Source organism: Spermophilus citellus (genome assembly GCF_964194105.1).
Source record: "Spermophilus citellus genome assembly, chromosome: 1".
Taxonomy (NCBI): domain Eukaryota; kingdom Metazoa; phylum Chordata; class Mammalia; order Rodentia; family Sciuridae; genus Spermophilus; species Spermophilus citellus.
Window position 1 is genome coordinate 135,509,032 of NC_138182.1, and position 25,910 is coordinate 135,534,941.

At 34.4% G+C, this 25,910-nt stretch overlaps 1 protein-coding gene across 2 annotated transcripts in view; it reads left to right on the top strand.

Annotated features, from left to right (window-relative positions):
• Window positions 1–25,673, top strand: part of SOX30 (SRY-box transcription factor 30) — a 43,353-nt gene extending 17,680 nt beyond the window's left edge. Inside the window, exons 4-5 of one of the 2 annotated variants that reach the window (XM_081296452.1) lie at window positions 1,365–1,857; window positions 25,199–25,673. In XM_081296452.1, coding sequence (XP_081152578.1) covers window positions 1,365–1,857; window positions 25,199–25,580 — 875 coding nt within the window. In that variant the 3' untranslated portion in view covers window positions 25,581–25,673. The remainder of the gene's footprint in view (window positions 1–1,364; window positions 1,858–25,198) is intronic. The other variant, XM_081296453.1, reaches the window with a different exon arrangement.
• Window positions 25,674–25,910: the final 237 nt, after the last annotated feature.

Below are 25,910 nucleotides of genomic sequence, written 5' to 3' on the forward strand. Positions count from 1 at the left end.
TATAGCAGGGCACAATGGGGATTAGGAAAGAAATTGTGCTCAATAAACCAGGAAAGGCCTGACGAAAGCCTGTGCCTCACAGGTGAGAGGACTAATTCATGCTACCTCATCAACTGAGCATCAGGATAGCTTCATTCATACTTTATTGTTACTTCACTGGGTCAGATGCCATCTTGAAACAGATGCATGTGTCCCTTCATTCCCTATTTCCAGGATGAGGAAAGGAATTATCTGCATTAACTGAAATAAAGAAGGGGTGGTGTTATCTGGATATGGTTGAAAGACTGATCTATAATTTTTTGGTCTTGACAGAGACATTCCTAACTTCAGTCTGTTCTTGAACTGCACTTTTTTTCTTTCCAATGCAGACAGCTAGTTGCATTGGAATATACTGTGTATTACTCTATTTCTATGACTTCTGTCAGTATTTCATTAGGAATATTTAGTTACATTAAGGATAGGTATGTCATTTGGATAAAAGGGCAACTCAATCAGCATCCTGTCTTCAGGAACAGAAAGATAAAACACAAAATTGGTTTACCTGACTTTAAAAATTCTGCTATAATCCCCATTGTGCCCTGCTCTAAATAGCATTTCCTTTAATATATGTCACAAATGGTTGAGCTTTGCTAAGTTTACTTTCGTTGGGAAATTTCCTTATGGATTCATGTTGAATGCAATGAAGTGAAACAATGTTGTTTATCACTTAACTTTTTTTCCAACAAAATTGTCATTTATAATTTAGTTTAATATACAGAAGTATATAAAAGAAAAATGACCCATACTACTACTCTGAAACTCTATTAATATTAAAAATAAAATTAATATATTTCAATTTATAAAATTCACATAATACCAAATCAAAGTCTAGCTTTTCCTACTGTTCAACTGCCCTGTTCCCTTTCCTAGATGACATTTCAGGTAGTTATTGTCAATAGTTATATTATTTGTTAGAAAAAATTATATATTCCTACCAGCATTTGTATATATTCCTGCTTTCAACTTATGAATAAGTAGTTTTATCAGTTTATTTATTCATCCAAAACAATTTGTTGGGGGCTTAATCTGTGCCTTGCAGAACTCTGCCTCAGAGTGCAGTAATGAACAAAACAGAAAAACTCTCTCTTTTTTGGGGACTTTGAGTTTGTTTGGGAAATAGGTTTTTTTGAAATATGAATAAACAAATCATGGTGTCTTTCAGTTTGTTCAAAATGCTATAAATGAAATACAGTGGTTTGGTAAGATAATGCTGTTAGGTAAGGTAATTTGAAGGCCTCTTAACAGTTCATTTAATTTTACTGGAAAAGGAAAAACATGCCATGATCCAATTAATGCTTGACCTATGCTCTTTTTTATTTCTAAAGGTGAAGCCCCACCTGCCATCCAACTGCCCACACCTGCAGTCCAGCGCCCAAGCCCCATCACACTTTTCCAGCCCAGCGTCTCCAGTACTGCCCAGGTAGCCGTCCAGGCTCCAAGTCTGCCACTCCGCCCAGCACTCCCACCTCAACGCTTTGCTGGGCCTTCCCAAACTGACACTCATCGGCTACCTTCCGGAGCCAATCGCTCTGTGAAGAGACCTACTCCTGTCTCTCTGGAGAGCACCAGCAGGATTCCAACTAGTGCAAGTACAGCCCATGCCAGATTTGCAACCTCAACCATCCAACCTCCCAAGGAGTATTCCAGCGTTTCCACTTGTCCCAGAAGTGCTCCAATCCCCCAGGCTCCTCCCCTTCCACACTCACATGTCTACCAGCCTCCTCCCCTTGGCCATCCAGCCACACTGTTTGGGACACCTCCACGATTCTCTTTCCATCACCCTTACTTCCTACCTGGACCTCACTACTTCCCATCAAGGTAAATGAACAGTTTTTTTTTCCTTTCACTTAAAAATGTAGCTAATGAATTATTCTTCTGAAGGCATATCTTTTTTATTAAAAAGGGAACTTCCTCAGTTTAGAGACTAAATAGGAGCCAAGCAATTTTCACAAATGGATTGGGATTGCAGGTGAGGCTTGGGGGAGCTAGAAAGAGTGCATGGCTTGCCTAACAGAATAGCTCTTACTCAGCCCTGTCTAGGACTTTTCACATGAAAATATAGGCTTCAATATTGTCAGATGATGTTTTTCATAGGAAACAACTGTAAGGACCTTAAGATCTCCTTACTGTATGCTTTCTAAATATTAATGTGTGCATAAATTATGGGCATCTTCTTAAAATGCTGATCCTGATTTATTAGATCTGGGATATAGTAGTATCCTGCTGGAGTATAGTATGCTTGATAGTCTGTATTTATTCATTTATTTATTTATTTATTTATTATTGTGGCATTGGGGATTGAACCCAGGAACTCTATCATTGAGCTGTATCTCCAGCCCTTTTTATTTTTAAAAGTGAGTTTGAAACAGGGTCTCATTAAGTTACTGAAGCTGACCTTGAACCTATAAACCTCAGTCTCCAAAGTAGCTAGAACTATGAGCATGCGCCACTGCACTCAGTGATATTCTGCATTTCTAATAAGTTCCCAAATGATGCCAGTTCTGCTGGTTTGTGAACCACATTTTGAATAGCAAGGTAAAGAGGAAAGCTTTCCATCTAAGAAATTTTAAATGAGTAGGTCAAAGTTACTTTTCTTCTCAGTGCCTTTTTATCAAACCAGAAAATTTCCCATGTAATTTAACAATGAAGGAATTGATTTTCATAGGGAAATGTCTAGGGGAAACAAATTTATAACTTTTTATTTTTGGAGTGATAGAATTTGATGCCCTTAAAAGTATCCTGATAGACTGGTAACAACCTCTGTTTTTTAATTGCTGTTATATGGATAGAGATTTTCTTTTTTTTAATCAGGTATTGAACCCAGGGAGTGCTTAACCACTACGCCACATCCTTAGAACTTTTTATTTTTATTTTGACAAGGGTCTCATTAAGTTGCTTAGGATCTTGTGAAGTTACTGAGGCTGGCTTAGAACTTGTGATCTGCCTGCCTCAGCTTCCCCAGCTGCTGGGATAGGTATGTGCCACCATGCCTGGTCAGAGATATATTTTGTTGACATTGGAGTGTTAGACATTTACATTAATCATATATTGTTATTAGAAAGCAAAGCTACTCCCCACTTGGGTATACTCACTTCTCAAAAGAAACAGCTTTTGAGGATATATTATATTGCTTCAATTCATAATAGGATTTCTTGCTTTCAAATACTTAGGTCAGAACTGGAAGAAAGTGGAACTAAAGGGGATTAGAATAGGAGAAAGGAGATTTTGCTATCTGAACTTTGCTTTTTTTCCCCCCTCGTATATACTCTTTTTATCTTTTAGGAACTTACAGGAGTATTTTAGTTCAAGAGATCAAATATCAAGAGACTACCAAAGTCAGGGATTGATAATCTTTTCTCCTTGCTATCTGCCAGGATCTGGGATTTTTATAGGACTTTTGGAGAATTTTATGAAATGTTTCCTACAGGAGGGTTGCGGGTGGGTTGTATCTCTGAAGTTTGATCTCCATAACTACAAAACAAAATAGCACCACCACCACCAACAACAAATTAAATGGGAGAAGAAGAGAAACTGTTTTAAATGTTTCCTAGATAAAAGAAAAGTATTAGGAACATAATGGAATTTAATAAATGAGTAGATTTGGGGATACTTGGCCTCAATTAGAACCTTGAGGGGCCATATCTAAAGTTGCAGAAATTTTATTTGTTACATAATTCATTTTCTAATACAGGAAAGTCTTGGACAGTTTATTCACAGGAAAGTAGAAAATGAATCAGAAAGTCCTACAGTCTTACTCTAGCTGCTATTGTTTTTTGTTCACTGTATTTTTCTTTCTTTTTCTGTGTTTTGAGAGACGGACATCTTTATGTGTAATTCTCACAACAATCACGTGACTTGGGTTTAATACTCCCATTTATCTAATAAATAAATTGATCAGATGTCAAATAGCTTTCCAAAACAGAAGGCAAGTATTATAAATTATTACTTAAAATACTTTTTTAAAAATTTTTAATATTTATTTTTTAGTATTTGGCAGACACAACATCTTTGTTTGTATGTGGTGCTGAGGATCGAACCCGGGCTGCACACATGCCAGGCGAGCGCGCTACCACTTGAGCCACACCCCCAGCCCCACTTAAAATACTTTTAAAGTACTTTTCTGACTTTCATCTGTGTCTGACAATAATTTTCACCAGGAAATGGATAATCTAATTATTTATGCTTGCCTAGCTAGTATATTTCGGTAAAATGTAGTATGAGTAAATGACAAAATTGATTCTCTCTGTTTTCTTTTTTCTGAATTGACAATGAAGTCTTCTACAAAGAATAATTCTTCCTTAATCTATTTATGTGTGGAATTATTCAACTATTTGAACACCATAATTATAATGGATATTTGAGACGTAGATATAAACATTTTTGGGTGTATATATGTATTTTATATATTATTTTAATATTTTTGCTGAACTGCTATTTCCCCCCTGTGTATCTAGAATAAAAATCAAGTAGGTTAGGTGGTATAATCAAGGAGTTATTTTGTAAAACAGATGAACACTCAGACGTGCTGATCCCTCTTTGAGGGCTAATATCATTATACCTTTAAATCTTAACCATCTTCATTCTGTGCCTTTGAACCCTCTTTTTCTGTATACTAATTTGATTCTGTAGAATAGTTCTTCTTTTCTCTCTACCCCTCCTTTTTCCTCCTCTTATAGCACATTTAAAAAAATATTTTTAGTTGTAAATGAACACAATACCTTTTTATTTACTTTTATGAGGTGCTGAGGATCAAACCCAGGGCCCCACACGTGTGAGGCAAGTGCTCTACCACTGAGCCACAGTCCCAGCCCTTGCAGTGCATTTTTATTTTCATATTCAAGAGAGACATGTAGAATTCTGATTCTATTGATTACTGAGTAAAAAAAAAGTGTTACAAACCTATTGAAATTAGAGATATTGAAAGATACAAAAGACAAATGGGGAGCTGTTAACTTGAAATATATAGAAAATATACTCAGATAGAGAAGATGGGTCAAAGAATTCCTGAATTTGTAGGAATAGATAGCACCCTAATTGTAAAATTTTAGGCAAAAGGAACACAAGGTGAAAAACAATTATCTTTAACCTTTGTTTAGGTCATAGACTCATCTAAGAATTTGATTGAAATTTTAGACTCTCCCTGTAATAATGGACATACACATACATATATAAATTTTTACCTGAATTTTTATGGGAGAAGGAAATTTATGGTCCCCAAATATGATAAATTTTCCATGCAATTCCTTCTGTTGTACTTAACATTGAATTTAAATATGAGCAATTTAATGCCTAGGTGAACCCATCGAAAGGAAAAGAAGTCTCCATGAGCCAAAGTGACCAATAAGCTAAAAACTCTTTATAGTAGTCCTGGAAATGTTTTCAAATTCATAATTTATCTAAGTTTTTATAAACTTGGATTTTACTACTTGAGTAAGAAGAGGTGCAGTATTGAATCTGTTCAAGGCAGGGTTAAGTACTAAACGTCTTCATAAGCCAGAACCCTAGAAGGGCTTTCAACCTTGATTAAAAAAAAATAGAATATTTTTATTGTTGACTCAGATAAAGTACAAAGAGAAACTTTTTTTTTAAGAAAGGTTTAAGTCTTGAAAGAGGGAATAGCAAATGAGGGCATTATTTTTATTTTTTATTTTTATTTTTTTTTTTTATGTGATGCTGAGGATTGAACCAAGGGCCTCACATGTACAAGGCAGGCACTCAAGTCACTGAGCCACAATTCCAGCCCTGAGAAACTTGTTTTTACTCAGGGTTCTATGTGATTTCCACTAGAAGTCAAAACCCCAAGGTGTCTTTCACACATATAGAATCTAAAATCACCCTATCCACTTGATATAGAAATGTCTAAGTTGAGAAATTAGATCTGGGCTGGCAATTACCTGGACACTGCTTTATCAAAACACTTGCATCATTCAGGTCATTTGGAGCTTTCAAAGGGGAAAATTGTCAGAATATTGTAAAAGGATTAATTATTTGTAGATCTTAGTAGCCCAAGAATTTGAGATAACTGAAAACCAGAAAGAAACAAAATCAATATGTCAAATCATTAAATAAGACCTCTGTTCCAGTTGAATTGCAGAAATACGAATTGGGTACACCTCTCTCTGAAACAATACAAAAACTACACAAAATATATGAAGATATGGTTTTCAAGATGTTGAACATCAGGAAATGAAGGGCAGTGACTCCATTAGAGATAGGAAACTAATGAATCAAGCCCTCCAGAGAAGGGAGTAGGACTCATTATTCAGAGTTGTCACAATATATTACCCAAAATTTGTAGTTTTTTTTTTTTTAACTTGGGATTGAATCCAATGGTGCTATACCTCTGAGCTACATCACCCCCCACACACACACACATACTTTTTTTTTTCTGTTTTTGAGATAGTGTCTCAGTTACCCAGGGTGACCTCAAACTTGTGATCTCCTGTTTCAGCTTTCTGAATCACCCCACTTGGCAAAAAAGATACAGTTTTCAATAAAAAAAAAAAAAGACATACAAAGAAACTAGAAAATGTGACCCATTTAAAGTGTGTGTGGAGGGCAACAGGAACTGCTTTTGAGTGGTTTCAGTATTGGATTTGATAAAGATTTCAAGGCCATTATAAACATGTTCAAATAGCTAAAGGAAATCATGCTAAAAGACAAAGAAAATGATGATGATGATGATGTTTCAGCAAATAGAGAATATTTACAAGGATACAGAAATTGTAAAGAAGAAGCAAATAGAAATTCTGTAGTTGATCTGAACAGTAGCCAAAATGAAAAATCCAATAGAGAGGAGATTAAGGGTAGAATTCAACTGGTAGAATTAAATTTGAAAGTAGACTGATAGATATTATGCAATCTGAAGAACAGAGAGAAAAAAGACTGAAGAAAATTAGCAGAGCCTCAGAACCACCACTTCAGAATGGAGCCACTATTAAACACAATAAATTATACATAATAGGAATACCCGAGAGAAAGAAGCATAAAAACTATTTTGAAGATAAAAAGGCTGAAAACTTTCCAAACATCCTACATATTCAAGAAGCTTACTGAACTCTAAGTAGTTAAATGCAAAGAGATTATACCTAAATATATCATAGTGAAATGCTAGAAGACAAAGACAAAGGAAATCTTAAAAGCAGCTAGAGAAAAATACATCATTACCAGTTGGGTCCAGAGGTACAGACCTGGAATCATAGTTTCTCAAGAGACTGAGGCAGGAGAATTGAAATTTTGAAGTCAGCCTCAAAAACATAGCAAGACCTTGTCAAAAAAAGTAATATTAAAAAGTGCTTGGGATGTAGCTTGGCAATAGTACACCCCTGGGTTCAATCTCTAGTGACACACACACACACACAAAATAATCATACACAAAGTAACCCCAATAAAATTAACAACTCACTACAGTGGAGGTCACAATTCATATTTCAAAGTGTGGGAAAGACCTTTCTATCAAAAATCTTATATTCACTGAAGCTATCTTTCAAAAATGAAGGAAAAATAAAGACATTCTTAGTTCATCAAAAAATGGAGATAATCTATTGCTATTAAATTTGCATTGCAAAAGAAATATTAAAGGAAATTCTTTAGGCTGAAGCTAAGTGATGGCTAATAGTAACTGGAATCCAAACAAGAAAACAAAGAATACCAGTAAAAGTAATCATGTAATTAGAGAAACAAATTGTATATTTATTTTTCTCTGACTTTTAATTGATTTTAAAAGTAATTACATAAAACAACATGTAATTATTGTTTGGGGGAAGGGATTCTGTAACATACGGAAATGTTATTTAGTCGAGAATAACAGTGCAAAATAATGAACAGAATCAAAGTTGTTTTGGAGTAAGAACATGCCAGAGGATAATTTTAAACCACAGAAATAAATGAAGAGAACTATAAATGGTAAATAAGAATATTAATGAGCATACTCTATAAACATATACTTCTTATCTTTTCTCAGTTTATTTGATGGACCTACAATTATATAAAGTAATAATTATTTCAATATATTATTGGATTTGTAACATACATTGATATGGTTTTGTATCAATAAGAGCACATAAAGTGGAGAAGGAAACAGAGCAACATTTCTATATTTTACTGGAATTATTAATATAGGTCCAAAATAGATTCTGCTCAGTTCAGATAGATATGACAAGTCATAGAGCCAACTACTAAGAAAATAACTAAAAATAATTGTGAAAAAATTGTTAAAGGAACTAAAATGCTATACTAGTAAGTATTCATTTAAAGCAGAATAAAGCATTAAGTAACCAATAGAAGACTAAACGGAAACCATGAGATAAGTAGAAAACAAAAAATTAAAAATGGCAGATATGGACCTAACTATAAGGGCTGGGAATATGGCTCTGTGGTTGAGCATATGCATGTCAAGGTCCCAGCACTACACACACACACACACAAAAGAAAAAATCTAAATCTAACTATATCAATAATGTCATTAAATATGAATGGGTTAAAGGTAGATATTGTTGTCTTGGATTAAAAAAAAATCAAGACCCAATTATATGCTCTCTATAGGAGATGTTCTTTAAATTCAAACTCTTCCAAAAAATCGAAGACAAGTAATGTCCTGATAACAAAACCAGACACAAGAAAAATAAATTATTGGCCAATATTTCTTATGAGTATGAACACAAACATCCTCAAAAAATAGCAAACTGAATCCAACAGCATATTTAAAGGATGATATATCATAACCAAGTTAGACTTATCTCAGTAATACAGGGTGTTGGCTTTACATTTGTAAATCAATTATTGTATTATATCACATCAATAAAATAAGAACAAAAATCACACGGTCATCTCAATAGACAAAAAATAAGCATTTGACAAAATTCAGTTTTGTTGAACATGAAGTGTTCTAACAGACTAAGAATAAAGGAAAATTAGACAAAGAACATTTACAAAAAAGCCATAGCTAACATATTTAGTAGTGAAAGACTAAATACTTTCTAAAATCAGGGACAAGACAAAGTTGTCTATTTCTGTCACTTCTATCCATCATTTTATTAGAGGTTTATCCCAGGACAATTTAGACTTGAAAAATATATAAAAGGCATTTAGATTGTAAAAGAAGAAATTTTATAAATCTGTATTTATAAATGATGTGATCTGAGACAGAATCTAAAGGAATTTACAAAAAAAACTATTATTTTAGTAAAAAAGTAAGTTTATAGAATATAATACCAATATGCAAAAATCAATTGCATTTCTACATAAAAGCAATGAAAAAACAGAAAATGAAATTGAGAAACCAACTTCTTTTATAATAGCATCAAAATAATGGAAAAATCTTAGAAGTGAATTTAACAGAAGAAGTGTGAAACTTATACTCTGAAAACTACAAAACTCTGCTGAGGAAGGATGTCATTGAGAATTGTAGAATAAGGGAACTCCAGCAATCTTTCTAACAAAGTAACAAGCTGGTAAGAACAGGATCAACTTTTTTTGAACTCTGGAGTTTAATCAAAAACAGAACAACTGTAGGAAATGCTTAATGAAGGATAAAGCTTTTAAATTTTGGCAAGAGGGGGTTCTGGCATTTTGTTTATCCACCTACAATTCTCTACTTTCCTGCTCAGCATGGCCCAGTTTCCTCTTGAAGCTTGTTGCTGTTAGCGAAGGCTATGTAGACCTCATTCTCAAAAGAACTTTGATTGTGCATTTTGGCGTATCAGTCTGCTCTTTGAGGAATGGCTTAGAGACTTGTCTTTGTTTTACCTGTATCTCCTCAGAACTCTGTCAGGGCTGGAGTTGTTTCCCAGAGTGATGGTAGAAAATATTTAAAGGTATTGATTATTTGCTGTTGCCTAGAGAAAGGAACAACAGACAAAGCAAGTGGCAGACAGATAAGAAGCTTAGAAGAGACTGCAAAAGGAGATACATGGGAGAATTTGTGAAGCACCCACATATAGCAGGGAATCCAAAATGCTCCCCTCATGCCCAGAGCTATATACATGCTCAGAAATTATCTGAAAAGACCCTGAAATTCCACTTCTGGTCAATTATTAGGCTCTGTTTAAGCAGGAAGTGAAGGCTAAGTCAGAGTTGAAAATGGCCTAAGAATTTTTTTTAAGTTGTCAATAGTTCTTTATTTTATTTATTATTTTCAGTGCTGAGAATTAAACCCAGTGCCTCACACATGCTAGGCAAACGCTCTACCACTGAGCCACAATCCCAAACCCTGGCTAAGAATTGAAGCAATGCCTGAACCCAGATACATTCTCCAAAGATCAAGGGGAATATTTTTGTTTTGCTTTTGTGTCTAGGTAATTAAGGAAATTTCTGTCACATCAGCAGCTGAACACTAAGCCAAGAGAACAAACACTTCAATGATCATGATTGCCAAAAAATACGTTTTGAAAAGTTACCAACCACCAGGTGGCGCATGCCTGTAATCCCAGGAGCTTGGGAGGCTGAGGCAGGAGGATCAAGAGTTCAAAGCCAGCTTCAGCGACTTAGCAAGGCCCTAAGCAACTCAGTGAGACCCTGTCTTTAAATAAAATACAAAATAGAGCTGGGGATGTGGCTCAGTGGTTGAGTGTCTCTGAGTTCAGTCCCTAGTACCGCCCACAGAAAAGTCACCAACCATCTACTACCCCAAAACAAATACCATCAGCAAATTGTGGGTGGAGGAAAATTTTGTTTCAGTATTCATAATATGCATGTTAACAAATGAACATACTATTAAAAATGTGCAGTTTTTTTAAAAATCAGAAGATATCAAAGGAAAGTATGACATTTACAGGAAAACAAAACAGCAACTCTTTGATTTTCCTAAGAAAACAAAACATTGGACTTATATAAATCAATAGTCTTAAATATGCTCCATGGACAAAAGGGGGAGGAGGAAGGGAGAGAAAAAGGAAATACTTGGGAATGATATTGGCCAAGTTATATTGTTATATTGTGTGTGTGTGTGTATGTAGCAACAAATCTCACCATTATGTAAAACTATAATGCATCAATAATAAAATGATTAAAAAGAAAGAACTAAAGAAAATAAGAAGGATGTTTTACCAAACAGATAATATGAATGAAGAGGTGGAAATAAAATGGAGTAAAATATAAAATTAAGATAACAGAAATGACAAATTCCTTAGGGCTGGGTGCAGCTCAGTAGTAGGAACTTGCCTAGCATGTGTGAGGTCTTGGGTTCTGTCCCCAGCACTACCAGAAAGAAAAAAGGTATTCATTAGAAGGGTTCTGAAGCATATTTGAGAAGGCAGAGGAAAGAACCAGTGAAACTGAATATAGGTCAATTGAAAATATCCATTTTAGGAAATAGAAAAAAAATGAAAAAAGTGAATATAACCTAAGGTACCTTTAGTATATTATTAAGTGTACCAAAAGTAGAGGAAGGTACTGAAAGAATGTTTAAAGAAATAATGGCCCCAAAACTTCGAAAAATTTGAGGAAAGATGTGAATCTACATGCTATGGTTTGGATGTAAGAATGTCCCCCCAAAGCTTCTGTTTTAATGCAGAAATGTTCAGAGCTGAAATTATGGGATCATGAGAGCTATAACCTATAACCCATCCTAGCTGAATGGATCAACTGGGTGATCACTGTAGGTAGGTGGGGTGTTGCTGGGGGAGGTGGGTCACTGGGGGCATGCCCTGGAAGAATTCTACTCTTTACCTCCTTCTCCTTCTCTCTCTGTTCTGAATGTCTGTGAGCAGCTTGCCCCCTCCATGCCCTTTTGCCATGATGTTCTGCCTCATCTAAGGCCCAGAGCAGTGAAGCTGGATCACCATAGACCAAATTTCTGAACTGAGCCAAAATATACTTTCCCTTCTTTATGTTGTCCTCATCAAGTATTTTGGTCACAGCTACAAAAAGCTAACTTAACACACCATAGATACAAGAAGTTCAAATGAACAAAAAACAAGTTAGATAATCTAAAGAAATCTACACCAATATACATAAAATCAAGATACCAAAGACAGAAGAGATAAAAAGAGAATTTGAAAAGCCACAAGACAGAAGTGCCTCATGATGTACAGGGAATTTTCAAAAAGGTCAACAGTAAAGTTCTCCTCAGAAACCATGCAAGCCAGAAAGGAGAAAGAATCAAACAACGCCTTATCCAGTTTGTACTGTTATAACAGAATACCCAAGATCGGTAATTTATGAAGCACAGAAAATTACCTCAGTTCTAGTAACTGGGAAGACCCATGATCATGGTGCCAGTACCTGGTGAGGTCTTCTTGCTGTGTCCTTACATTTTGTAAGGAAAAATGGCAAGAAGAACCAACTCAAGTCCCTTTATAAGGGCTCCTAATCCCATTCATGAGGGAGAAGCCCATATATGGTTAATAATTTCCTGAAGGCCTCACCTCTTAATACTACCCTATTGATAACACCTAAATTTGAAAGGAAGACATTTAAAAAATAGCAACTAAGAATTTTATAGCAAAACAATCCTTCAAAAATGAGAAAGAAACTTATATTCCTGGATAAAAGTTGGGAAAGTTTGCCACTAGAAGAACTGCCCTATAATATTTTGAGATAGAGTCTTGCTATGTTGCCTTGAACCTCACAATTGCCTTATATCAGCCTCCTGAGTAGCGGGGATTATAGCCATGTAGTACCTTGCCTAGCTCCTACAGTAAATCCTAGAGAGAGTACTTTTGGTTGGCATGAAATGACTTGAGAAAGTGTATAAAAACCTTATAAAGAAATGGAGAACACTGGTAAAGATCATATAGAGGTAGATGTAAATGACATTATATTTTTGGTAATAACTCTTTGTTCCCCAAATTATTTAAAAGGACAATGTATAAAATAATTATTAGAATTTGTGTTAATAGGCACAAAATGTTTAAAGAAGTAATTAATGAGAATAATAACATAAAGAGGGTAAAACCACATATGAGCAGAGATTTTTGTATGCTACTAAAGTTTGTGTCAATTAAAACTAGATTTAAATTGAAAATGTTTAATTGAAATCTCCATGGTAACCATTAAGAAAATAGTTTAAAATGTATGAAAAGGAAATGAGGGAATCAAAATGATATATGAGAAAAATCCTTTAAACAAAAAATAAGGCAATAATAGAGGAATTAAGGAACAAAAAAAGATGTAAGATATATAGAAAACAAATAGCAAAACAGTAAGGCTTTCCTTATCAGTAATAACTCTAAGTGTAAATGAATTTAAATCTCCAATTAAAAGAAAGAGATCAACAGAATGAGAAAGAGATCACAAAAATGTTAAGCTGTAGCTTATCTGCAAGAGGCTAGTTTTGAAGTAGGCTATAAATAGGTGTAAAGTGAAATTGGAAAAGGTATTGTGTGTAAATAGTAACTGCTACTGTTTGGATCTTGAAGGTCTTGAAAAGCCTGTGTGTTGAAGACTTGGAACCCAGCCTGGGGTGCTCTTAGGAGGTGGTCCAATTTTTAGGAGTTGAGACCTAGAGCAAGAAAGTTGTGGTTGGGATCATGCCCCTTGAAGGGGATATTGGGATTCTGGCTTGTACCCATCTTTCTTTGATTTTTGGCTGCTATGAGGTGAACAGGCCTTCTCTATCTGCCACACACCACAAGCTCCAACCATGATGTACTGTGTCATTACAAACCAAAAGCAACAGTGCCCATCAACCATGGACTGAAACTTCTGAAATGGCAGGCTGAAATAAACCTTTCCTCTTTATAAGTTGATTTATTTCAGGTGTTTGTATAGCAATGGAAAGCTGACTCACACAATAACTAAAAGAGAGGTAGGGTGGCTATAATATCAGACAAAGTAGATTGTAAGTAAAAAATTATTACAAGAAACAGGGACTATTATGGTTATGATATAAGGTGCCCCCAAAAGCTCTTGAGTTAATACAGGAATATTCAGAGGTGAAATGATTAGATCGTGAGTACTATAATCAGTACATTCTAGTTCGAATGGACTAACTGAGTGATAACTGTAAGCAGGTGGGGTGTGGGCTGGAAGAGGTAGGTCTCTGGGGGCATGCTCTGGAAGGATTCACCTTCTCTGCAGGCCCTTCCCGTTCCACCCTTTCTCCTTCCTGTCTGCCATGATGTGAACAGTTTCCTTCCTCCATGCCCTTCTATCATGCTGTTCTGCCTCACGTTAGGCTCAGAGGCAGTGGAGTTGGCCCACCATGGACTGAACCTCTGAAACTGTCAGCCAATATAGACTTTCCCTCTTATAAGTTGTCAGGTGTTTTGGATGGCAATGAGGAGCTTACTAACACAAGGATGTTGCATATTGGCCTAAGCATCAAAACATTAATAAAGCAATTATACACACACACACACACACACACACACACACACACACAACAGGACCCAAAAATATAAGAAGCAAAAATTGAAAGAATTGAGGGAAGAAATAGGCATAACTACAAGACTTCCCCACTGTAATAGATAGATGATCTAAAATATATCCAGTAATGGAGATCAATAAGGAAATAAAGGACTGAAAACACTATAAACCAGCTAGACCTAAGATGCACATAAACACCCATTCTACCTAACAATTATATACAGACTTCTCACATGTACAGGGAACATTCTAAAGCAGATCAGTTTTAGATCACAAAAATGTCTCAATAAATTTTAAAAATATGAAATTATATAAGGTGTCTTTTCTATAATGGAATGATATTAAAAAATAATAGAAGGAAAACTGAAAAAGTCACAAATATATGGGCATTAACACACTTTTAAACAACCAGTGGGTCAAAGAAGACGTTATAAAAGAAATAAGAAAAATATTTTGAGTCATGTGTGGTAGCTCACACCTGTGATTCAAATAACTGGGAAGGTTGAATCAGGATGATCATATGTCTGAGGCCAGCCTTTGTAACTTAGTGAGCCCCTGTCTCAAAAATAAAAAATAAAAAGAACTGGGAAATTTATTTAGCTCATTGGTAAAGCACCCTTGGTTTTAATCCCTTGGACCAAACACACACACACACACACACACACACACACACACACACGAAGAAAGAAAAAGAAACAAGAGACAAATACTTTGTGATGAAAGAAAATGAAAATCCAACATACTAAAACATATGTGTTTCTGTATTGAAAGCAGTGGTCAGATTTAAATTTATAGCCTTAATGGATGGTCTACATTTAAAAAGAAAAATCTCAAATCAAAAACTCAACTTTACATTTTAAAAGCTGTAAAAAGAACAGCAGACCAAAGCTAAAGTACAAGAGAGAAAGTAGATATCAAAATACATATAGACGGGGTAAAAATGGGAGTTCATAACCCACTTGAATCAATCTGTGAAATATGGTATAATAAGAACTATGTAATGTTTTGAACAACCAACAATAAAATAATTAAAAAAAATACATATAGATAAAATAGTAGAAAACCAATCAATAAAATTGAAAAACGTGTAGCTACACTATGAAAAAAAAGATAAATCACTAAAATCAGAAATGATATTGGGGATATTACTATCATCCTTACAGAATTAACAATGATTATTAGAGTATACTGTATACAATTGTACTCTATAAATTAGATAACCTAGATGAAGTGGAAAAATTCTTAGAAATACACAAATTACCAAAAATGACTCAAGAAGAAAGAAAAATCTAAACAAAACTATAGGTTATAATCAATAATTTAAAACCTCCCCCCAAAGAAAAGCTGTGGACCAGATAGCATCACTGGTGAACTCTACCAGACACTGAAAGAGGTATTAACACCAGCCCTTCACAAACTCTTCTACAATATAGGAGAGAGGGGAACACTTTTAAGGTCATGTTACCCTATTACTAAAGGCAGACATCCAGGGAAAATAAAATTACATATACTTTATGAATGTAGATACAAAATATATTCAACAAAATACTAGCAGCCAGTCATAGTGACATATACCTAATCCTAGCTTCTTGGGAGGCTGAGGCAGGAAGACCACAAGTTGAAGTTCAACTTCAGCAATTTAGTGAGACCCTGTCTCAAAATAAAAAATAAAATTGACTGGGAATGTAGCTCAATGACTGAGTGCTTGTCTAGCATGTGTTAAGCTTTGGATTCAATCCCCAATGCCACAAACAAACACAAACTAGAAGATTGATGTAGCAGCATATAAGCAATAGCATGCAGGATTTATTCCAGGAATGAAAGCATGGTTCAGTCTCTGAAAGTTGATTAGTAGTGAAACTACATATCATCTCAACTGATTTTAGAAAAGTATTTTACAAAACCTAATATACTTTTATTGAGAAAAATTAATTCCTAATTTCAAAACTTACTCATCAAACTAGGAAGAGAAAGGAATTTCCTCAATATAATAAAGAAATTTATCAAAAATACACAACTAACATCATACTCAATAATGAAGGATGGAAAACTTTCCCTGTAAGGTCAGGAATAAGAAAAGGATGTCATTACTTCTATTGAACATTGGAAGTTCAATCTAGATCAATTAGGCAAGAAGAAAAAAATAATAAAAAGATTCCACAATGAAAAGGAAGTAAAACTACCTCAATTCTCATTGATGTAATTCTGTATGTAGAAAATTAATCTTAAGAGTTCACAAAAAAGACATTAGAGTTAATAAACAAATGAAGTAATTTCAGGGCATAATAGTGAAAATTAGGAAAGCAATTTCATTTATAAAAGCATCAAAAAGAATAAAATAGGAATAAATTTAATCAAGGAGACATAAGAATTGTAAACCGAAAACTGCAAAATGTTGCTAAAGGAAATTAGAGAAGATATAGATAAATTGAAAGACATCTGTGTTTGTGGATTGGAAGATTTAATATTGTAAAGATTCCAAAGCAATTTACAGAGTTATTGCAATCCCTCTAAAAATCCTAATTTTTTTTCCAGAAGTGGAAAATATCTTAAAATTCATGTGAAATTTTAACTGAACTTAAGATAGCCAGAACAGTCTTGAAAAGAGCAAAGCTTTGAAGGACTCATAAGTCCTGATCTCAAAACTTACTGTAAAACAATATCTATTTTGATGTGGCACAAGAGAATGAGAAGATAAGCCACACACTGGTTTAAAATATTTGCAAAAGACATACCTGATAAAACAACTTATCCAAAATGCACCCAAAACTCTGAAGATTCAACAATAAGAAAACAAGAAGCTTATAATTAAAAAATGAACAAAAGACCTGAATAAACATCTCACTAAGGAAGCTATTTTGAAGGAAACAATGAGAAATATCACATCTTTAGGGAATTGCAAATTAAAACAGCAAGATACCACTACACATATTTGAATGTTAAACACAAAACATTGCTGGATGAGTATGTGGAGCAACAAGAACTCTCATTTATTGTTGATGGAAATGCAAAATGACACAGCTACTTTGGAAAACAGATTGGCAGTTTCTTACAAAACTAAACATGATCCAGTAATTGTGTTGCTTGGTATTTACCCAAAGAAATTGAATTTTGTGTCCACTCAAAAACCTGTATATGGATGTTTACAGAGGCTTTATTCATAATTTCCAAAACTTGGAAGCAATTGAGAATGTCCTTCAGTAGGTGAATGGATAAACTGTGGGACACCCAAACAATGAATATTATTCAGTGCTAGAAAAAAAGAACTATTAAGCCATGAAAAGACATGGAGGAAACTTAAATGAATCTTGCTAAGTGAAAGAAGCCAATATGAAAAGACTACATAGTGTAAGATTCCAACTATGTTACCTTCTGGAAAAGATAAAACCTCGGACATGATAGAAGAATTGCCAAGGTTCCTTGTAAGCAAGGGATGCATCAGCTGAGCACAGAAGATTTTCAGGGTGGTGAAACTTCTGTATGACAATTTAATGGTAGATTTATGCCATTATACATTTGCTAAAATCTATAGAATTTATAACACCAAGAATAAGTCCTAATGTCAACTGTGAACATTGGGTGATAATGATGTGTCGATGCAGGTTCTTCAGTTTTAATAAATGTTCCACTTTTATATGGGATATGCTAATAGAGAGGATGTTGTCCATTGTGTGTGTGTGGGGGGTGGATTATATGGGAGATACCTGTACTTCTGCTCCATTTTGTCATGCACCTAAAATTTTTCTAAGAGATAAAGTATATTTTTAAAAAATGTATACCATATTTTTTTAAAACTATGGTACTGGCATAAGGATAGAGATATATTTAGATCAATTGAATAGAATTGAGAGGTATAGAAATAAATACATATATCTGTGGTCAATTGATTTTCAACAGGGGTGCCAAGACCATTTAATGGGGAAAGAATAATGTCTTCAACAACTGGATATCCACATGCAAGAGAATGAAGTTGGATTCTTACCTCACACTACATAAAAAATTGAGTGAATTGAAGAAACTTTTTGACCTTGGATTTGAGAATGGTTTTATAGATATTAGAAATACAAGCAACAAAAGAAAAATAGATAACCGGACTTTTTCAAAATTAAAAACATTTTTGCATCAAAAGATACTATCAGAAAGTAAATAGATAACCTACAGAATAAAAATATTTGCAAATCATGCATAATAAGGGACTTTTATCCAGAATATACAAAGAACTCACAACTAAATAAAAAGAATGAAAAAAAGTGTGCAGAAAATATGAATAGACATTTCTTCAGAGAAGCTATCCTTATGGCCAAAAAGTACATGTAAAGATATTCAGTGGCCCTAGTGGCTCAGAAGGCTGAGGCAAGAGGATTCCAAGTTCAAAACCAGCCTCAACAACTTAACAAGACCCTGTTTCTAAATAAAATATAAAACCAGCTAAGGATGTGACTAAGGGGTTAAGTGCCCTGGGTTCAATTCCCAGTACCAAAAAAAAAAAAAAAAAAAAAAAAAGACTTTCAGAATTAGTCATTAGGGAAGAGCAAATCAAAAGGACAATGATTTACCATGTCACACCATTAATATGGCTGGAATTTTTAAAAATATTTAAAAAAATTTTTAAAAACATTTTGGATGACTGTGTGGAGAACTGAAAGGCTTATATATTGCCTGTAGGAATGAAAAATGGTATAGACATTTTAGAAAAATGGTAGTTTCTCAAAAATACTAAATATAGAATTAGCAATGAGTCTACATCTAGGTATATATATCAAAGAGAATTGTATACTCAAACACTTGTCATTACAGAAACCATATGAATAGATGGAAGAAATAAAGAGCAGCTGTGGTTACTGAATGGAAATTATCATTTTAAGCAATTCAGACTGTAAATTAGATATAGTTAATTTTAGGATTGATATCAAGCTGAAATTTTAGTTGAACTAGAGTTATTTTACTATTGCTGCTACAGCAAATTATTACAAACATAGTGGCTTAAACAATATAAATTTCTGGAAGTCAGAAGTCTGAAATGTGCTTCTGGGCTGCATTAGATTCTTAGGGCTAACATAACAAATTACCACAAACTTAGTGACTTAAAGAAATAATAATTATTCTTTCACAGTTCTGGAGGACAGAAGTCTAAAATTAAGTTGTCAACAGGGCCATCTACCTCCAAAGATTCTGGGGAAGAATTCTTCCAAGCCTCTTCCCAACTTCTGGTGGCTCCCCTTTACTTTCTGTTTGCATCATTCTAATCTCTTTCTTTATCATCACCTGGCCTCTTTTCTGTGTGTGTATGTATGTCTCTGTGTGTTATCTTCTCTTTATAAGGACACCAGTCATTGGAATTAGTTCTACCCTAACCAAGTATAATCTCAATTTAATTGTATCTGAAAATATCCTATTTCCAAATAAGGTCACATTCTGAGATTCAGGGTAAATATGAATTTGGGGGGACACTATTCAATCCACTAGGTGGGCTAAAAAAAATGGGGGCAGGGCTGTACTTTTCTCAGAGTCTCTAGGGGAGAAAGTTTCCTTCTCTTTTCAGCTTCTACATACCACCTGTGTACCCTTTACTCCTGGTTCTGTCCTGAAATCACTCTAACCTCTGCTTCTATTGTCACATCTCTTCTCATTCTGATGCTCCTGGTTACATGGAGCCTTACCTGGATAATCTGGGATAATCTTTCCATCTCAAAATCCCTGGTTTATGAGCAGAGTCCTTTTTGTTATTAAGGTTATGTACTCACAGGTTCCAGGGGTGTCTTTGGGGGACTTTTATTCAGCCTGCCACAGCATCCTTGTTTCATGTCAGGTCCTTTGCAATCCATAGTTATTTGCATTTCTATTTATAGATTATGTTTAAGGAGGGTTTTAGAAGCATAGATCTTTAACATACTATACTTTGTTATTTTCATAGTTGGAGCTACATCTAGCACTTACTCATGGTACATATTCAATGGACTATATATAGCAACTCACCAAGTTTCAAAGTTGTTGATTTTGTTCCCTGAATTGCTTGCCAACCCAGTGACTTTATTCCATGGATCATGCATTTTAATTTGGAATGAATTTAAACAACACAGTACATTCAATCTATAGTTGAGCACTTGAGGTTAATGCGAGTGGAAGAAGGAATGTACAGATCCATGAATTGTCATTTTGCATGTGTCTTACTCTAGTTCCTGGGCATTCTCAAAGGAGAAAAGCAGAGCACAGAAGATTTTCAGGGTGGTGAATCAGTGTCTGTATGACACTTTAATGGTAGATTTATGCCGTTATACATTTGCTAAAATCTATAGAATTTATAACACCAAGAGTAAGTCCTAATGTCTTTAGCCCCTCTACTGGGACTAAAGACTACCTACAATGCCAGCCACAGTAAGCCACAGTAGAGGGTTTTTTTCCAGGGCAGTAAGCACGAAGGTTGAATCCTTGATAGAATGTGCTAAAGACTAGAAGAAACTCTTGTTTCCTTCAGTAATAGAGGGAAAACTTGCTTTCAATTCCTCATGAATGGTATATTTTATTTATCAGTTTTTATAGAAAATTTCATTTGTAAAACAGAATAGTAGTTTGAGGAATAATTGAAAACAACATAAAATCTTTAGCCAATGCCTAGAAAATATTATTCTAATCATTTTCAATGATGCTTTCCCCACTACTAACACAATGCTTTTATTGTCATTTATTTTCATTCATGTAATCTGGGATTAGCATTGTCTTAATTGAATTTTTCGTTCTCTGAGTATGACACTAACCTTTCATTTCTGCACCAATATGTCGTGATGCTGGCATTACAAACTTTAGCACATCTAGTACATATCGAGATATTAGGTCATTAAAAATATTCTCTCCTTCAATAGTAGAATCTCCATGAACCCATCACCTAGTTTCAACAATTAACATTTTTGCTTTTCTCATTTATCCTATTTCCTATGACTTTTTTGAAGGAAGAGATCTTAAATATTTTAAAGCAAATCACAGACATATAATTTCATCTACAAATACATCAATACAGGTTGAAATCCCTAATTCCAAAATCCATAATGCTCCAAAGTCCAAAACTTCATGTGTCTTATCAGTGCTCAAAAAGTTTCAGATTTGGGAACATTTCAGATTTCAGGTTTTGGGATTAGAGATGCTCAATTGGTATTGTCTCTGTAACTATGAAAAAATCCAAAAAAAACTCTGAAATCAAAAACATTTCTGGTCCCAAGCATTTTGGATAAAATATCCTCAACCTGCCTGTCTCATTCTCTAGTGACCCCTATTCCATTCTATTCTTCTACAAGATCAACTTTTTAGTTTCCACAAATGAGTTGAGAACATTTGATACTCGTCTTTCCATGTCTGATGTATTTTGCTCAACATCATGACTTCAAATTCCTGCAAATGACAGGCTTTCATTCTTTATGTGACTGAATAATATTCTGTTATATAGATAATACCATATTTTCTTTATCCATTCATCCACTGGAGGGCAACTGGTTGACTCTTTATTTTGGCTATTATGAATAGTGCAATAAATATGAGAGTGAAAATATCTTTTTGGTATAATGATTCAATATATATACCCAGTAGTGGAATTGCTGGATCATATGGTATTTATAGTTTTAGTTTTTTGAAGAATCTCCATACTGTTTTCCATAATGGTGAAACTAATTTATATTACCACTAACAGTGTACAGAATCCTTGCCAGAATTTGTTACTTTTTAACTTTTTGATATGATAGTCATTCTAACTTAAGGGAGATGATAATCACATTGTGGTTTGGATTTATATTTCCTGATGACTAGTGATGCTGAGCATTTTTTTCATATACCATTTATATGTCTATCAAAGATTTTAGCTCTTTGGCACAGTGTGTTCCACATTCATCTAATGGTTATCTATTTGAGACCTGGAACCAGCCATTTTCCCCAGAAGCCCTAGTTCCTTTTAGTGAAATTAGTATGGGATGCTCACTACTATTGAATTAACAAAGTATGTAGGCCTTGTCAGTGGAAATTATTTGAATATGTATATTTTTGAATGAGAAAAAATTACAAGTTTATTGCTACTTCCCAAATAAATACAATATTGCAGAGTTTTGATTTCTTTGATTTTTATGAGATAGTATCTTTTCAGTCAAGTTAAAAATTTTAATTTCCAATAATAATTACATAATTATTTGCTTTATCGTACTAAACATGTTTTTTCCTGAGCATAATTTTAAAATGATAGCAATAGTTTCAAATCAGCAATATCACTAACAATAAAATTCTTCAGTACAGTTTAAGATTCATTTGTGATTCATTTTATCTTTATGATATATGATACCAGCAAGGTACAATAAAAATACTAGATTTAAATTACTAGGGATTGAATCTAGGGTGCTTTACAGTGACTAAGGTACTTTCCCAGTCCTTTTTATTCTATTTTGGAATAGGGTCTTAACTAAGTTGGTGAGGGACTTTCTAAATTACTATGCTGGCCTCAAATTTGTGATCCTCCTGCCTCAGTCTCCCAAGTCACTGGGAATACAGGTGTACCACTTTGCCTGGTTAGTGACTGACTTTTAAAAAAATAAGTTCATTTAAAAATGATGTAATATTCATGTGGTTTCAAAGTCCAAACCATAATTCAAGTTGTATGTTTACAAAGATCTAGCTTCTATCCCTGTCTCCTCTCTCCTTTCTTCTTTACCCCATTGATAACCATCTTTATTTACATTTTTTCCTAGCTTTGTTTTTGTTCTCTTTGAAAGTAAAAGTAAAATGTACATTTATGTGTGTTTATGAGCACATTATTAAATATAACTTCCTGTGAGACTTACCAATCACACATTGAAATAGTATTTCCAGTTTCCAAAGTACTTATACATATCCTCTTGTTTCTCATAACAGACCTTTTAATTGACAGAACAGGCAATGTTATCGCTATTTTATTAAGGACCCAAGTCTCAGATGATTGAAGAGCTACTTAAGTTTACCAGGTTTGTATGTGGCACAACTAGAACTAGTGCCCAGATAGTGTGGCATGGTATTTAAGAAAACAAGCTCTGGAGTCAGAGTGCCCTGTACTGTTCTGCCACTTACTAATTATGAGTTTGTGTAATATTAACCTCTTTTAAGGCTCAGTTTCCTCCACTGAAGAGATATTTATAGTATCTATCTAATAGGATTGTTCTGAGGAATAATTGAGACAACATAAAATCCTTAGCCAATGCCTAGAAAATATTATTCTAATCATTTTCACTGATGCTTTCCCCACTACCATCACAATGCTCTTATTGTCATTTATTTTCATCCATGTAATCTGGGATTACCTTTGTCTTAATTGAATTTTTCATTCTCTGAGTATGACACTAACCTGTCTTTGCTGCACCAATATAGTCATCGTAATGATGGCATTACAAACTTTAGCACACCTAGTATATATGGAGATATTAGGTCGTTAAAAAAATTTCTCCTTCAGGCCTTGCATAGTGTCTTGCTTACACTGAATCTTGAAAAAGATAGTTACAGGGTGAATTATTTCTACCTGAAGTGAGGACTTTGTGGAGCAGGTAGATTTAATATTCCTTCTGGAGAACCTATAAAACACAATGGACCAAGAGACCTGTAGCTGGGAAGTTGCGTGAACAAAATCATAGTAGCTAGAAGGATAGTGTATTTAGTACTAATACATATCCTCTTGTTTCTCATAACAGACCTTTTAAATTGAGGGCACACGTATTGCATTCAGGGCACACGTATTACATTTAAAAAGCCGGAACTAAGATGTGGCAGTAGGAATGGAAAGCTGAAAATTTGGGGAGCTTTGCCTCACATTTGTGATATTTAACATGAACAAGGAACCTAGCATTTGAAGATTTGGAAGTGGGAATTAGTTTCATAGTTTGAGATAGTATTCTAATATGTCAGTTCATATTTATATTCTTAAAAGTAAACAAAATTGACTGACTGGCTTCTCTTTTCTTTCTTTCTTTCAAACGTGGGGTCATAAAATGAAATACCCAACTCATCATAGGTTTTGCCTAATGCATATAGTTATTATGTTTAAATTATTTGTCACTAGATGGAGTCCACGAGCCCACGGTGGTAGACCTTTTCTATACTTCTTCCTGTTATTCCTGTTCTTGACTTTTGAAGGAGATAATAATACTTTTTTAAAAACTGGCAAATGATTTTGAATGGCAGAATTATTTGGTTTGCAAAAGTCTTTTTTCCCCCACATTCTTCTTTTCCAAAAAATGTTTGCAAAAGACCTTAAAGATCACAGTTAAATTTCAGTTCTAAATCTTGATGGTATATGGTGTGTGATAGTAAGAGTGTTTTTAATTTACTCTGTTATTGAATGTTAATTAAAAAATAAAATTGTCATCTTCTGTTCCAGGAATTCAGTGTTTAGGAGCTCTTGATTTCAACCCTTTTAACTTATATATTTTCTACCCACCATGAGCTTTCTTTCAAACACCAGTAAGAACAATTGTTGAATTATTTACCATGTCATTTGTTAGCTTGACAAAACATGTACCTGCATTTCCAAAGCCTTTCATAATGTGAAATACCCTAAGAGGCCAGGATAAGCAAATTTTCTTTATCAAAGTCAGCAAAAGGTAAGAAGGCAGGGGCAAGTAATAAATAAATACTGGTGGTTATTCTAGTTGCAGACTTCCTTTGCTATTTATTTTGAGTAGGGACTTGGGCAGTGGGGAAAGAGCAAATGAATATATGAAATGGTTTCATAAAGGATCTTGGGAACTTTCCAGGCCCCAAAGAGAATGCAGTTAACTTTCTCAATTAGTTGGTATGCAAGGAAAGATTCGGGCAAGATCTAATCTAATTCCTTTTTTGTATGTTTCTGCCACAGCACATGTCCTTACAGTCGGCCTCCCTTTGGCTATGGGAATTTTCCAAGCTCAATGCCAGAATGCCTTGGTTATTATGAAGACAGGTACCAAAAACACGAGGCTATGTTTTCAGCTTTAAATAGAGACTACCCTTTCAGAGACTACCCAGATGAGCGCACACACAATGAAGATTCTCGGGGTTGTGAGAGCTTGGATGGGACCTCTTACTATAACAGCCACAGCCACAGTGGGGAAGAATACTTAAATCCCATGCCCCAGCTGGACATTGGGGCTTTGGAGAACGTCTTCACAGCTCCCACCTCAACTCCCTCTAGTATCCAGCAAGTCAACGTGACTGACAGCGATGAGGAGGAAGAAGAAAAAGTGCTCAGGAATTTATAATTTTAAAACAAATATGCAAAGAAAATAAACATTTCTTAAAATATACTCTGGGTCAGTTGGTGTGAGAAAAAAAGCCTAGAATCCTTTGCTGAGAGTTTTCAGCCATGATTCGAGGAGTCAAAACCAAATTCTATTCATGTCTTCATAAAATGTTGATTAATGAAACTGGAGTCCTGATGTTTCATCGTAGGAATATTTAAAATATGAAGCAGATTACTTTTATGGCTGAAATTTGCACCAACATGTTATCATTACTTTATGTTGGCATGTACAAAATACAGAAACCTCACAATTGTGTGTGAGGAGAAAGGTAGTATATATCTGGCATAA